The 15809-nt window shown below is 39.1% G+C and overlaps 1 protein-coding gene across 14 annotated transcripts in view; it reads left to right on the forward strand.

Moving 5' to 3' along the window:
• Nucleotides 1–15809, forward strand: part of Tomosyn (syntaxin-binding protein tomosyn) — a 254512-nt gene that overhangs the window by 189496 nt on the left and 49207 nt on the right. For 13 of the 14 annotated variants that reach the window (XM_089737582.1, XM_089737586.1, XM_089737584.1 and 10 more), the window contains exons 4-5: nt 7185–7226; nt 10887–11021. In XM_089737582.1, coding sequence (XP_089593708.1) covers nt 7185–7226; nt 10887–11021 — 177 coding nt within the window. The remainder of the gene's footprint in view (nt 1–7184; nt 7227–10886; nt 11022–15809) is intronic. The other variant, XM_089737583.1, reaches the window with a different exon arrangement.

Consider the following 15809-nt stretch of genomic DNA (forward strand, 5'->3'; position numbering starts at 1 on the left):
AGGGGGAGGACGGGACGCGTAGTCAGTGATATCAAATCAAGCAGATCATATTCAAGCTCATACACACACGCATCTGTTACAGTTGTGCGGGTGACGGGGACTTAGTGATGGTAAAGATCACCACATACAAACACGCACGTAACCGATCTATGAAAGGCCGGTCGGATTGTTCTGTCATTTTTATTCTGGTGGTAGGACCTCTTGTGACGTCCGCACGGGTAGGTACCACCACCCTGCCTATTTCTGCCGTGAAGCAGTAATGCGTTTCGGTTTGAAGGGTGGTGCAGCCCTTGTAACTATACTGAGACCTTAGAACTTATAACTCAAGGTAGGCGGCGCATTTAAGTTGTAGATGTCTATGGGCTCCAGTAACCACTTAACACCAGGGCTATGAGCTTGTCCACCCATCTAAGCAATAAAAATTAAAATAAAAAAGCCGCATTCACATTGTAATGTCCATCGACTCCGATAACCAGTTAACAATAGGTGGGCCGTAAACTATTTCAGCCATCGCGCAATGAAAAATAAAGTGTGCTGTAACCTTATTTGATGAGGTACAAAAAAAAAACGTTTGTCCCATTTTTACGCAAACCCCCTCCTCCGATGTACTGAAGTATTGAGTTTACGAACTAACTAACGACAAGGTGTATAACTCGAAACGTGTAATCAAAGGCCGTAATTGCTCTCCGGAGACAATCTTGTATAAAAGCAAGGCCCCCTAATGAATCAGTAATGTAGCGAGCCTTTCATTATATCACTTGGGCGTGAACTTTTACGTTCGTTAAGACAAAATACAGCGACATTCGTGAGCGCTATTTGTGATTTTTGCGATAATGAGAATAGACGAACTGTATACATAGATTTTTAAAGCCTTGATTGAATTTCGCCAGCCAGAGATATGAGTCGAAATCACTATCACGGGCTGGGACCTGGCGGGGCTGTACATTCCGGATACATACGTGCAGTACACCTTAAAGCCATAATCGAATTGCTTCCTTTTTTTGGTGTTTCTTACCTGAGCTGATGGCCTTAAGAGACCACTTCAGCTTAACCCTAACAAGTAGGTGAGCTCGCGGGTGTCAAACCTGACGACGTTGCTAACACTAACCCTAGCAAGAGCAGTGCTTGACAGAATCTACCACCGGATCAGAAACGTGACCCACTGAGAAGATCCGGCAATAAACACAGTGGGCTGTGTCTTTGGGTTAATTTTCTCGCCGAGTCTTTCGTCGCAAGCGACGGGTTCGACGAGAACGACGACTGGTGCTTGGGATACCTAAAGCACTGTTAGTGGATCGGAAGGATCCGAAATGACGTGTTTTGGACGACGTCGACTGTTTACCATTAGGTCCGCAGGATCGAGTATGTAGTTACCGAGGGCCACGATGAGATAATTCTCGTGTCATGTCGCTTTTTCAAAATGTAGCCTGATGCCGACTATAGATACTTACTGATGGACTCTAGGTCCATGTCATCGTGGAGGTCTACAATTCTGACATACCATGGGGCTCTGACGGCTATCCTGCAAAAACGGGATTGTATTATTTGGAGAGGTTTAAAGTTAGTGCCGACCGCGTGAGCGAACACTACACTTGCATTACCGGACATATACAAGTTTTGTAGCGTGTCCCCTTATTTCTAAGGGACAATTTACTTCACTTGCAAATCATCGGATAGAGATTCGCTTCCAATTAATCACTCTGGACGCATTATGTCGTCCTAATCCTAAATTTCCTACGTCCTAAATCTGATACAAGCTACAAATAGCATGAAGGTTTGTTTGTTTCGATCCGCTCAGTGGGTGAGGTACATTACGCGCGAGGGGAGGCTGGCGTAGGGCCTAATTACGACGGGACCCGCGTTGCCATGGCAATCGTCTCTTTGTAATCACGCCTTGTTAAGTAAACATCGATTTTTATGTTGATTACTTTGTAAAATTTGCCTCTTAAGAGCCTAACATAATCGCTTGAAACACGCTAACGAGGATTGAAAGATTTGTCGAAAGCAGAAAGTGGCACGACCGATCCCTTAGTATTGCTGCTGCCCGTAGGCGACATCGTTTTGACTAAGTCCTTTTTTTATTTCCCTTATTAACAGACAAGTATATGGCCTACCTGATGTTGAGTGGTTACCGCTCGTAATCAATGCGGGGGCACGGCCAAGCTGCTACCTACAACTGGGGACTGTCTGCAGCCTCGTCTGAAGAAAGACATGTCATAGCGCTTAGAAAACACAGGAGAAATATTCATTCTAAAGCCGGATGATGCGTGGCAAAAAAGATGTATGGAAACCCACTGGGGGTGTTCATCACATCATCATTCACGCTGTGATTCTAGGTAATATGGATGGAGTCTGGTCCCATGGTGTGCCGTGCAATGGTAAAATATTAGGTCCTTACATACGAAATTGGCGTTTTGTACGGGAGGAATATAAAGTTTTTTTTTTTTTGTAAAATATGTTTCATTAATCATAGCATGCACCGATGTTATTTAAGCATTTTTGCCATCTCATAGGTAGTTCATTCATTGATCCCATGATTTACAAAAAAACCATGAGGGAGAGAATCAATAAACTCTTTGAAGGCGGTTTGGACTGCCGCATCGAAGTTGATTTTTTTTCCTTATAAGAAACTGTCCAAATTCCGGAAAAAATGGTAAGCTGTTGAGCGAGGTCGGGGGAGTACGGTGGATGTCGCAAACATTCCAATTGTAGCTCATTTAACTTAGTGATTGTTTGTTGTGCAGTCTTGCGTTGTCGTGAAGCAGCAGTGGCCTAGAGCGATTGACTAATCTCGGTTGTTTAGCAGCTAGTTCTTTCAAGTCCACCAAACACTGACAAGTAACTTTTTCTGAGTAAATTTTCGTGTAGTGCAGGATTTGGCTGGGTCCCCAGGATTCAGCCATTACGACGAGCGCTTCCGATTATCGTACAGTTTCCACTTTTCATCACAAGTAATGATTCGATTTAAAATTCCTTCATTATTGTGTCGGTTGAGCAAAGTAACACAGCAGTCGACGCGCGTTTGCAAGATCTATTCACTCAATTCATGAGGTACCCGTCGTTCAAGTTTTTCAATTTCCCGAGTTGCTTTAAGTGGATTAATACAGTTTTATCACTTACCCCGAAGCCTGCATCTATCTTTGAAGTGCTTTGTGATGGATCTGCTTCCACAATAGCCTTAAACTCTTAATTTTCATTTACTATCAAGTACATGCAAACAGGATAGAAAGAATCCAAAAACGGTTCCTTTATCATCTCGCTTCTATCACATAATATCATTCTCAAATCATATAAAGAACGACTTTCATTCTATCGGATGCAGTCATTAAGCACACGTAGCTTTTTTTTATTGCTTAGATGGGTGGACGAGTTTCACAGCCCACCTGGTGTTAAGTAGTTACTGGAGCCCATAGACATCTACAACGTAAATGCACCACTCACCTTGAGATATAAGTTCTAAGGTCTCAGTATAGTTACAACGGCTGCCTCACCCTTAATCCAAATAAAATCCGTGATCCACACCGAGCTGTAGACCAATAACATTTGATTTTTTTTAACATTAATTTCCCTCTTTTTTGATAGTTGTTTGTTTTTTGTAAGTTTTTATTTGCAGTTTTTTTTTTCTTAGTTTTAATATTAGCTGTCGATATTTTTATCTTATGCACAACCGCTCTTAAGCAAGACGTGCTCACACCCAAAAGGGTGAAATATGTAATTATTATTTTTTTCTAAATAAGTTCAATGTTTATGTGTGCAGATTTTATCCAATTGTATGAACCTAATAAATAAAAAATCCACTTTGGTCTCCGGCCGTCCACGGGGTTGGTTCTGAAGATCGAAATTTCCAGAACGAAAACGTTCAAACCAAAAACGTACCGTGCTTTCTTTTTGTACACATCATTAATCCTTCGAGCTGTTTCTGCAGCATTGGTGCTACGGTAGAACTCTTACTCGTGAATATACCGATATTATCATTCCAAAGAAGCCTCAAAGGATATAAGGCTTCTTTAAAGAAATAAATAATAACCACGTCACTTGGCTGTAATGTATACTAACTTTGGAGCTGAATCTGATTAACGACAAAGGGAAGAACTTCCACCGAGCGGGTAATATTGCTCGGCAGACGGACGCTCCGAATGTTGTTGTTCGGAACTTGTATATATGGAAGCTTATCTTGAAAATGTCGTAAGCGAGATTCAGGCATCTGTCAAATATCTTGCGTTGTATGATGGCTACCCGACCCCAAGCGTTGATGATCCGGTCGTGGGCTGCGATGAACTGTAGCGGCGTGATGAGGCAGTGAAGTTGCGTGCCGTAGGACCAGGAAGCGCGGTGAGTCGGCTGCGATGGTCCTGTTGAGGCTGCGATGGTCCTGTTGAGGCTGCGATGCTGGCTTGCTGTGGGACGACTGTCAATGACGTGCTTTTATCTGCGAGAATGCGGGGATTGTGGTAACCGAAGTTCTTGATGCGCTGATGATGAATCAGAAGGTTGCGTGCTCACATCTCGTCGCAGTTCACCAGTTTGGGGCGATATCCGACAAAGGGAAGATCTTCCACCGAGCGGGTGATATTGCTCTGTAGACCGACGGTCCGAATGTTGTTGTTCGGAACTTGTATATATGCAAGCTTATCTTGAAAATGTCGTAAGCGAGATTCAGGCATCTGTCAAATATCTTGCGTTGTATGATGGCTACCCGCCACCAACAACACTAACATACAATGTAGTATATATAGGCAGGCGGTATATATAGGCGGTAGGCAGCGGCTTGGCTCGGTAGGCAGCGGCTTGGCTCGGTAGGCAGCGGCTTGGCTCGGTAGGCAGCGGCTTGGCGCGGTAGGCAGCGGCTTGGCGCGGTAGGCAGCGGCTTGGCTCTGCCCCTGGCATTGCTGAAGTCCATGGGCGACGGTAACCACTCACCATCAGTTGGGCCGTCTGCTCGTCTGCCTACAGAGGCAATAAAAAAAAAAAAAAAATAACATTTATGAATCTAAATTGAAGAGATTATATAGAGTATTATATAGTACTTTTTTCTTTTCTTTATTGCTACTAGTACTTATAGCTTATTGCTTAGATCGTGCTGATGGCCCGCCTGGTGTTGAATAGCTAGCAGAGCCCATTGATATCTACAACGTAAATGCCGCCACCCATCTAGAGAAATGAGTTCTAAGTCTCAGTTCAATGGCTGCCCCACCCTTCAAACCGGAACGCTAATATTGTTTCGCGGCAGGACTAGGCAGGCTGGTGGTGGTACATAACCGTGCGGGATCACAAGATACTCTCTCATTAAGAAGTATTTGTCTAAGTGTAAATATTTAAATACGCAGTGCGTGCTTATTAATTAACAAATGTACGGGGAATATAACATAAATATGTAAAATAAACATATCGTTCTTATTTACATTTCGACATATGTAAACACGTATAAACATCAAGCACCTATATATATTGTGGAAATAAACCTGTTCGTAAAGCAAAAGTAAAAACTCATTAAATCTCTGTTCACGGGACCGTTGCATAGCGTCCGACATTTTAAGAACACATTTAATATTATGGTTTATTCTCGCTTCCAGTTTTATTCAACTCACACGTACGACCTGGGCGGGGGAACCTGCCTACCTTTAACCAAAAAAAACTGTTAAAACTGTAAAACCGTTCTAAATTTTGAAAATGAATCGTCTGAACATTTTTAATTCAATAAATAACCACCAAATGAAATACAAATAAAACAATTAATTCCCCAACTTGCTCACGTAAAGTTTTTAAATTTTAATCGCCACAAACCCCAGATTGCGGTCTAAATTTTTTTCTTAACATGACGGGATAACATAGATAGCGATCATCGGCAGACGATCTCTCGAACCGCCAAATGTTAGATACTTATCAGAGTCCAGAAGCATCAGAAATCAAATGTAGCCGCCGCAACTCAACATTGTTTCGCGTTAACAACGAGGTTTGGACCAGCTCGGATTGACGTCCTACTGTTGTCTATTTATTCACTCGGGACGAACTAGACACCTACCTAATATCGTTAAACTTTATTTATAGCTATCGACTGAAAACTAACTCGATTTGCATAATGATGAGAATCGACCGTGCGACGGATTCGTCTACAGTAGAGGAGGGCAACTAATGACCCAAATCGTAAAATCTAATGAAGGTAACCCGATTTCGGCCCCACGCTCGCTGACTTTCATATTAACAAGGATACCGGGTTACAGAGTTGAATTGATTACATTCACGATTCAGCAGTATCAAGTATTGTAATCACGAGGACAGACATCTGTGTGTTTAGTGCGAGTTTTTTAACGTTCTCGATAACGTAAAAGTTAACCCAATTTTGTATGTACTTGGAACAGCGCCCCCCTAGCGGCAAACGTACGCAAACTATCCTATTCCATACAAATATGAGTTAACTTTTACGCTGTCGAGAACGTTAAAAAACTCGCACTAAGCGCTCTGATATCCCACACAATATTCAACTGTTCTGATCGAATTACTTATTTACCCTACGTCAGATCATTAGCATTCTCGTATAGCACGCGTATACGATGACCGAATAAATGTAATAATTGAATAATCAACTTGAATTTTCCGGACTGTAAACTCTGTCATCGTAACACAAACAGCAATATGCTCGAACTTTATGTAATTTTATTTTTATTTTATTTTATTTGTTAGGTACCAACATCTTATACATCAGCACAGAACAGAACAGGTATCATATACATTGATTTCACACTAAATGCTAACACAATTACAGGTGCCGACTGCATCCATAAAAAAAAAGCGGCTCATTATATAAAAAAAAAACAAAAAAAAACTATATATAACATTACATGACGACCTTACATTATTACACATTTACTACCAAATACGCTATTTATCTTAAAATGTTGGCAGTAATGCGATAAACACGTGCACGTATTATTGATCCTTAATTATACACTTATACGTCTTCCGTGACCACGAAAATCAACAATTCAACAAACCCAAGATGAAACCACACAAGTGCTCTTAAATATTCACATGTTTCTAGAACGCATTAACACAAAATACTTACATTTATAATTTGTTGGGATTGTCTATGTTCCCGGCACTGCTTAGTCCGGCTAGTCGTGTCCGGGTCCCGTTTGTCCATGGGCCGCACCGCAGAGTGACTCTCGGCATTACCTATGTTGCAGATTTCCCGTCAAACTAACACACACTACAAACGAATTAAAGGGGTGAGTCCCTCAATGTCGTAACCGCATAGCACGCCGCACGTCGCTCGCTTCATGCACGTTAATGCTTCGTCCACAGACCAGGATCTACATACAAGATTTAAAAAAAAAGATGTGTGGTGTCGCGGGACACCGGACAAGAACGAAGTTCCTTATTATAAAAATATTAATTTTAAGTTATATTCGAGATGTAAAGAAAATAATTATTCAGGTATACATTCTTTATTAGGATTTTTTTTTTCATAAAAAAATTATACTACTTTACTAAGTTATCAACTTTATTTTATTCACATAATATTATAAATCATTATAAAAAATATATAATAAAGATATGTTCTTTTTTGTACGCTATTACAAAGTTAAGTCGTACACTGTGTGCATTACTGATAAAAATCTTACGTTACGGACGTTTTTTCCTGGTTAGGGTACCCCTCCGCATCGTCCCATAAGGAACTTCGTTCCAATAATTTGAAGACAAAATTACGCTGATTAAAAAAGATTTTGACACGTCCTCCGTGACCGTGAAAATTGAAACACTCCATATGTTCATGATTAATCCCAATTTACATACATGTATGTAGTATGGTATATGGTGTTTGTTCCTTCATCCTGATCGCGATGCCGATTTCGTATTTGTTTTAATTCCTTCGAAACTGAACATTATTAGACAAAACTAGTAATTTTCTTATCATTTTTTATATATATGTATTGAATGACATTTATTTTATAACTTTACTTACTTCATTATCAAATTATTTAAACAAGTTGTCAATGAAAAAATCAAACGACAAAAAAAAACAAACATAAATATCTTGAATTGTCCGGATTCGCTGTAATCCGCATCAATGTAACCTATGATCAATTACGTTAATGAATATTATTATAATAATATTGATAAAATATCTGTAAATATATCGACGCTTGAAAGGCAAACGTGACGTGACGAAAAATATTTTTCATTTAAAATAATTTTTGATTACTACATAACTTTGATTGAAAATTCTTTAGTGCACAAAAATATTGTACAAAGCGAACTTAACGTTATACAGGCATTCTCTTCCAGTTAACCCTCGTTGGTGAACTGAAAGATTCAAGAAGTGCCTAGCTTTGATGAAGTTAATACATGCCGATAATTTAAAGAACTATCGTAGACATGAGAGAAAATAAACTTATAATTACATTACCAAAATAAATACATAGATATATACGTGTACATACATAAAAATACATAGATAAGAAATACATATCAAATAAAATAAATTATATAAACCACAACATAGTACAAAACAATCAAGCAATCTGGGCTTTGAAAAAGAGATCATGTACTTTCGCTTTCAAAATAATATAACTTTTAAACAAAACTTGATATAAAAAACAAACACACCCAAAAAATAATGAACTCGTTAATTACATTAGTAACGCTGACGTCGACTGTACGGACTATCGGCGTTATCTCAATTAGAGTGATCATTCAAAAATAAGATATAATAGAACTCAAAGGCACTAAAGTAGGTACTGAGATTGGACCGATGAAGAAAATGCTAAAACAAAGTGTTATATTTTATTTTGAGCTTGTAATGTGTACGTTAATTTGTTTGGCTGAGCCTATGTGCATGGCAACTCTGTGTCTGTAGATAGAAAATTAATGTGTATAAAATACTGAGAAAATTGTATTGACTGCCATTTTGTCCGATATAGAATAACCGATGCGTGGTCACTGATCGTTGGGATCCCATCGGTTATGATTAAAAACTGTAGTGAAAGTAGTATTTGTTTTAGATATTTTGTTGTTAAGCAAAACCACATAACTAACCAATGTCCATGACAATAACTGCCTAATGCCACTCTACCGATTCGTGAGTTAATATTTGCGTGCTCGTGTGCGCCCGAGATACTGCCGCCGCGAGGAAATATTTTTTTTTTATTTATTGCTTAGATGGATGGACGAGCTCACAGCCTACCTGGTGTTAAGTGGTTACTGGAGCCCATGGAAATCTACAATGTAAATGCGCCGCCCACCTTGAGATATAAGTTCTAAGATCTCATTATAGTTACAACGGCTGCCCTAACCTTCAGACCGAAACGCATTACTGCTTCACGGCAGAAATAGACAGGGCAGTGGTACCTACCCGCGCCGACTCACAAGAGGTCCTACCACCACCTACCAATCATGCGTTCGTCCATCAAACGTCGAATCGGCGGCATAGAATTATGCGCGACACCACTCGGCTGAAAGTGTCGCGTGCGACTTCGACAGTACCGCAGTTCACCGAACATCGTGGTAGCAGCTTCAAGACACGGTTACAAATTATCCAAAACACAAATATCATACAAATTTATTTCTTTTTATTTGGTAATAGCGGCCGGCTCTGGCTCCGCTCAGGTCTTTAACAAAAATTTCAACGATATTTGACGTTGTTTTATTTTTTTAAATAAAAGAACATTTATTGCGGCATAACTATAACAGTTAGACATATGCTGTCGCGACACTTTTTGTAAATAAGAATGTGTTCTACAAAGTCGTGGTACATTATTTTATTCTATAATCAATAGTTTTCGCAGGGCATGCGATGTAACGAATATTTTAGGTATTTTTTTACACCTTGGGTTAATTATTGGAGTTTTAGTAACGCTCCCTAATTTAAAAAAAAAAAGATTATTATAGCCTATGTCACTCGGGAATAGTGTAGCTTCCAAACAGTGAAAGAATTTTTCAAATCGGTTCAGTAGTTTCGGAGCCTATTCAATAGAAACAAACAAACAAATCTTTCCGCTTTATAATATCAGTATTTTATTAGTTTGGTAATAAATGTAAAAATAAATATTAAGTCTCATAAGGCCAATTATTAGTAAGGAACAAACCTTCACAAATAATAAGATCGCATGTATCACGGGCAACGAATTAATTAGGTACTGTTTACTTACAAATATTTTTATATTAAATCGTGTTAAATAGAAATTAACTTAGTCATTAAATTTACCATATTAAACCAAATTAACCTTTGAAGTCAATTTAACCGTGCATCGACACGTCAGCTGACTATGTCAAAAGCTTTACAGATATAGAACTCTAAGAAACTTCCTGCTTTAAGAGTTTACGTAAGTTTTAGTAAAGGTGGTTAGGGTAGATAGGCATTGATTCGGTTGCCACGAACGTAGGGCGCGAGTTCGAAGGTGTGTGCTTACCGCCAGGCAGGCCGGCAGTCGGCTGCCGTAGTCGGCAACAACAAAAATGACATCGTCCTTAGGCAAAAATCACTCTCAGTGTGCTTAGTGCGAGTTTTTTAACTTCTCGATCACGTAAATGTTAACTTAAATTTGTATGGAGTTGAACAGCGCCCCTAGCGGCAAACGAAGGGAAAGTGCTTCAACTCCATACAAATTTGAGTTAACTTTTACGTGATCGAAAACATTAAAAAACTTGCACTAAGCACACAATCTCTAAGACTGCCTCGATGGAGACAAATTCAAGTTCGAATTATTTATTTCAAATTGAACGTATTCAAAATATGCTTGTTTAATCTCAAATCATGCTATGTCTTTTTGGTCAGGAGGAAATCGCCGGACTCCCGCCCTACATTAGGGACGGCGGGCGGGGCAAAATCATGTTACGTCAAGGAGTTACGTTCAATAATCTAGAATGTCGTTTCGCTTTGTCACCAGAGTGACCTGCCTGCATCTGCCGCTGCAGTCGAAGTGGGTCCACGTCGGCACGGAGCGCGGCAACGTCCACGTCGTTAACGTGGAAACCTTCGCGCTCTCCGGATACGTCATCAATTGGAACAAAGCCATTGAAGTGTAAGTCGATTTTGACTCTTATTTGTAAACGGTTAAACTCATTTTCATAAATCAGCCCTCGACAATACGACGAATGAGTTTTTAGAGTTTTTGGAGAAGTATAAGTAATTCTAAAATAAGCTGGAACGTTCGTATTGGTGGTTGATGTATATGACTTCATTATTTATCAAGACCTATCTGATGTTTTGGCTTTTGCCGAAAAATCCAAACACTCTTTAGTTATACCTACTTCCTTTTGTTACTACAATTTCACATAATCTTCGCGTTACTTAAAATACGTAAATGGCCTTATCCGGTACACTTTCAGAGATCGTCCTGGTTCTGCCTTCAAATTATAATTGTTTGTAACTCCGCTCAATCCATAATGGCCGTCATTGTGTGCGGTCGCACCGCGTTTTTTTTTTTTACAGAGCGGAATTTCGTTTTGAAGTCAACCAATCACGAATAATGTCTATTTCTATCCTTGTTTGTGATTGTTTTTTTTTCATACGTCGTTTTGGTTTCAAGTGGGGGCACTTTTTTTGTGAAATTTGTTCCGAGTTAGACTTCCTGACTTGTTATTTATTCGTAGAGCGGAAACGAACAGAAGTTACTGATAGTTACGAAACTAGTATTTAAATCATGAATTATTCTACAAGCTAATATTCTGAATACTTTACTAATAATATTTACATAAATGATGGGCACGAAGATTGGCTATAAATAAATATGTTTTATTGATACTTCAATAGAGTTTGTTATTAATTTTACGTCTGTTTGTAGTACTGAAATTTCAATAAAATGTTCCTAAAAGTTTCATGACTATAGTGTAGAAATGGAACCAGCAATTTATTTACAATAGTGTTTAGCTCGTATATTTTAATTACGTTAGTAAATATAACGTTCCTAACAGATGTTACAGAAAGATTCAAGTCTCAGCCGCATCTCGAAAATTAAATTGAATGCAATGAATATAATCCGATTGCTAGAACGGTATGAAATGTAAAAACGAGAATCTGTAGTCACGTTCCAAGCCGGTTAAAACGCGTTAACGCCCATTACGAGATAACATTACTATTACATTACCGAAATAAGATGAGTATTACCGCCGACGCCGGTCTAGATCTAAAAATCTTCCATCAAATTATATTATATATTCCATAAAAAATATATTTTAACAGCCGCGCATCTCGTCCGTCGTTAAATTCATCTCGTAAGCTCGCGAGCATCTGGCGCCCGCGATGTGACGACACCGACATTTCAACCTCGCGATTACAGCCTCAAAACTTGCGCTATGTATAATACATCAATTATGTATTTTCTTATTAATTTCCACGAAAAGGGCTGCGGTGTGCTAGCGTCGAATAAAATAGGTATGTGGTTGGATTTTGACGTGAAGCTACGGAAATTAGATAATTTCGGCTGATAATTATCGGGTAGGTACCACCACCCTGCCTATTTCTGCCGTGAAGCAGTAATGCGTTTCGGTTTGAAGGGTGGGGCAGCCGTTGTAACTATACTTGAGACCTTAGAACTTATATCTCAAGGTGGGTGGCGCATTTACGTTGTGGATGTCTATGGGCTCCACTAACCACGTAGCACCAGGTGGGCTGTGAGCTCGTCCGCGCATCTAAACAATAAAAAATAAAATAAAAAATGTGTATAGTTTAAACATTAAAATTACTTTTGAAACTGTTGAGATTCAACTGTCGTCTACGCCTACACTAGCTCGCCCGTGAGCATACGTGATACATACATACATACATGGCTTTCAGAAAACACATTGATGATACCTGCCTAATCTTAAAATTTATAAAAAAAATTAATAAAATATAAAGTAGACTAAAATGTCGTGTGATGTAAAAAGCAACGCCTCAATTTCTGCTATTTTTAGATATAAAAATGCCTTCCATAAAATTTACCCGAAATTCCTGTAATACATATTAAAGTGAGAGCTATAAAATTTGAGAAAGAAACATAATCATGAATCGGAACTTTACGATCGGACATAAAAAGGTTATCGAAAGTACCGCGGCGACGGGAGCACGTGTCTCGCACTCCGGCACTCTCGCACACACAACACGTGTATTTACAAAGAAACTACAATGTTATTCAGAGAGGTAAAGTTGTTTGAACATATTATGAACATGTCTACTCCCACACAGACCGGGACGAGACGTGAATTCAGCACTTTATTAGTCAAGAGGTAGTTTAATTATGAGATCAAAGCGACAGGTAAAATTATTTTATAAATTATAATTATTTTATATAAAATATTTATAATTATAATTAAAATTATTATTTTGTGAGGTTTTCGCGAATCGTAAATGTAATCAAAACTACTCTTGAACTAGTGATTTTACTTGAGGTAGGACGTCTTGTGAGTCCACTCGGGTAGGTACCTCCACCCCGCCTATTCCTGCCGTTATATTGTACAACTCAACAACAGTCTCAAACAAACAAAAAACTTATTTATTCATTCACATGTGCAATAAAGACAAAGGCAAAATGCACAGATATTAATTATTTAATTACAGACTACAATCTGGGCGTATATCTTCCATGATGTAATATACTCTGTTAGGGGTCAACTTTAAGGCTCTGTTATAACTGAGATAGAGCCGGCAGTAAAGACGCTTTATGTGAAACTATGAGTCTTATCTCCTCGGCCCAGCGCCACACTTACTATGTATTGATATGTGCTGCACACACTTCTACAACGTGGGACCTTGTCTGAAGCCCGATCGGAATGGTATTATCTGGTATGGACATTATGCGGCTCAGTGTATGTACTATAGTACGTCAGCTTTGCAAGAAAGAGACCAGATATCACGTTACATTATCCATACAGCTTGAGAACAACCAGACACGTATTAACTACGTAGCAAAATTAATCTCATTTAGATGTAAAAATTCAATTTTACTATATGTCGCATATTTACCATTTATTTATTTAGTTTTCGAGGTTTTGCCTTGTAACATTCGATTTGTTAAAAGATTTCGATATAATGTTGGTCAAAAGCCACTAACCAAAAAAAGAAGCGTTTGACAAAAATTGGAATACAGAAAATGTTATATTGGTACGTAGAAGTCAATCGAAATATAGTTTTAGACTCCACGCCACATCTACTGTGTAGTGATCCTGCATTACTCGTAGTCTTCATACGGAGCTAAGGATTAAAATGGTGATAACTTTTGTTTCTTAGACGTATATTAGATCTCACGGACCGTCTGGTGTTAACTGGTTACCGGAGTCCATGGACATCACTACGTGAATAACGCTATCCATTTTGAGCCGTGCGGTTAGCTTAAAAAGTGGATTTGCCACTGTCCTGAGACGGCAACTACCATGTCTCTGTTTTCGGCTACAGTAACAAAGTGAGGAAGACAACGTGGCGTCAACCCTGACATCCCGGAGTATCACCACCACTCTTGATATGTAGTTACGTGATATCAATGATGCCACCGCTTGGAAAACATCTGTTCCATTAAAGCTTCTCCGTCTGCTTCCATTAAAGAGCTTGTCCTAGATGTTTCCCGTTTGAGACTAAAATATACTAAAAGCTGCCGAAATATCACTTTAACAAAATCCTGCTAAAGCTTAAAGTACCGCCAGTGCGTCGAGCTTTTAAGCTCACCTGAATTTTATCTCTTCATTTTCATCTTACAGTTTTCGCTTCACACTCGAAACTAAGTTTTGTGAAAGCTCGCAGCTTAACAGGCCATTAGAGCTGCTCGAGCTTTTTAAGTTTTCAAAGCAAATTTAAACGGAAATCCCACTAATTGGCGTCAGTGGCTTCACCAGCTCAGTTTGCATTCGGGAACGAATGTAAAGCTGTGTTGTGCTTAGTTAAAGTTCGGATGAGTGATCACGACGATCAAAAAGCTATCTCTGTCGCGAAACATGGTCGTAAAGCCCTTCACTCCAGTGCAACTGATATTTTCGATTCATTATACCATCAAATTTTCTTAATATAAGATCTACATAAACGCCCACTTACGACATTATCAAAAAATCTTGCACAAACAAGATCCCCACCACTCTAAAACTATACTTGAGACTTTAGAACTTATATCTCAAGGTGGGTGGCGCATTTACGTTGTGGATGTATATGGGCTCCAGTAACCACTTAGCATCAGGTGGGCTGTGAGCTCGTCCACACATCTAAACAATAAAAATAAAAATGGAGTACTCTTAAATGAAGTTCAATTAAAAATATTGAGCTGTTGATGGTAATACCAAATAAAACACTCCTATAATTACATAATATAAAGGTCGCGTATTAAGCCTTCGTCAAACAGAACGCGTAATTAGCGCGCGTCAGAGCGCTAAACTGACGCCGCGCTATGACGCCGAAATGTGTTGTACTACTATGTTAACATACCGTCAAACAGAGCCCCAGCGCTATAAGTACGCAGCGCTCTGTCGCGGCATTAGGACGCTTTGACGTCAGGCGTTTTTTACAAATTTTATTTTAGCGTCCGAGTGAATGTGTATTAAAATACTGGATAATGCCCGAAAAATTGATAGAAATAGTTAGAAAATACCCATGCTTATACAATGCCACATCTGAATCACTCGATTTCTTAATATTTTTTAATTTTCACACTGCTATCGAAAGGCACTATGATTTGGCGAATGCGTTGCGTCAAGGAGCGTTAGACTCATCTAGTCAATTTGAAGAGCGCGACGTTAAGTACGCGGCGCTAAGTACGCGATCTGTTTGACGAAGGCTTTAAGTGAAATGTCGCTTAAACCAAATAGCCTATCACTCCTCTAATAATAAGAACGTTAAATTATACTATACG

This window comes from Bombyx mandarina, chromosome 23, assembly GCF_030267445.1.
Source record: "Bombyx mandarina strain Sakado chromosome 23, ASM3026744v2".
Classification (NCBI taxonomy): Eukaryota; Metazoa; Arthropoda; class Insecta; order Lepidoptera; family Bombycidae; genus Bombyx; species Bombyx mandarina.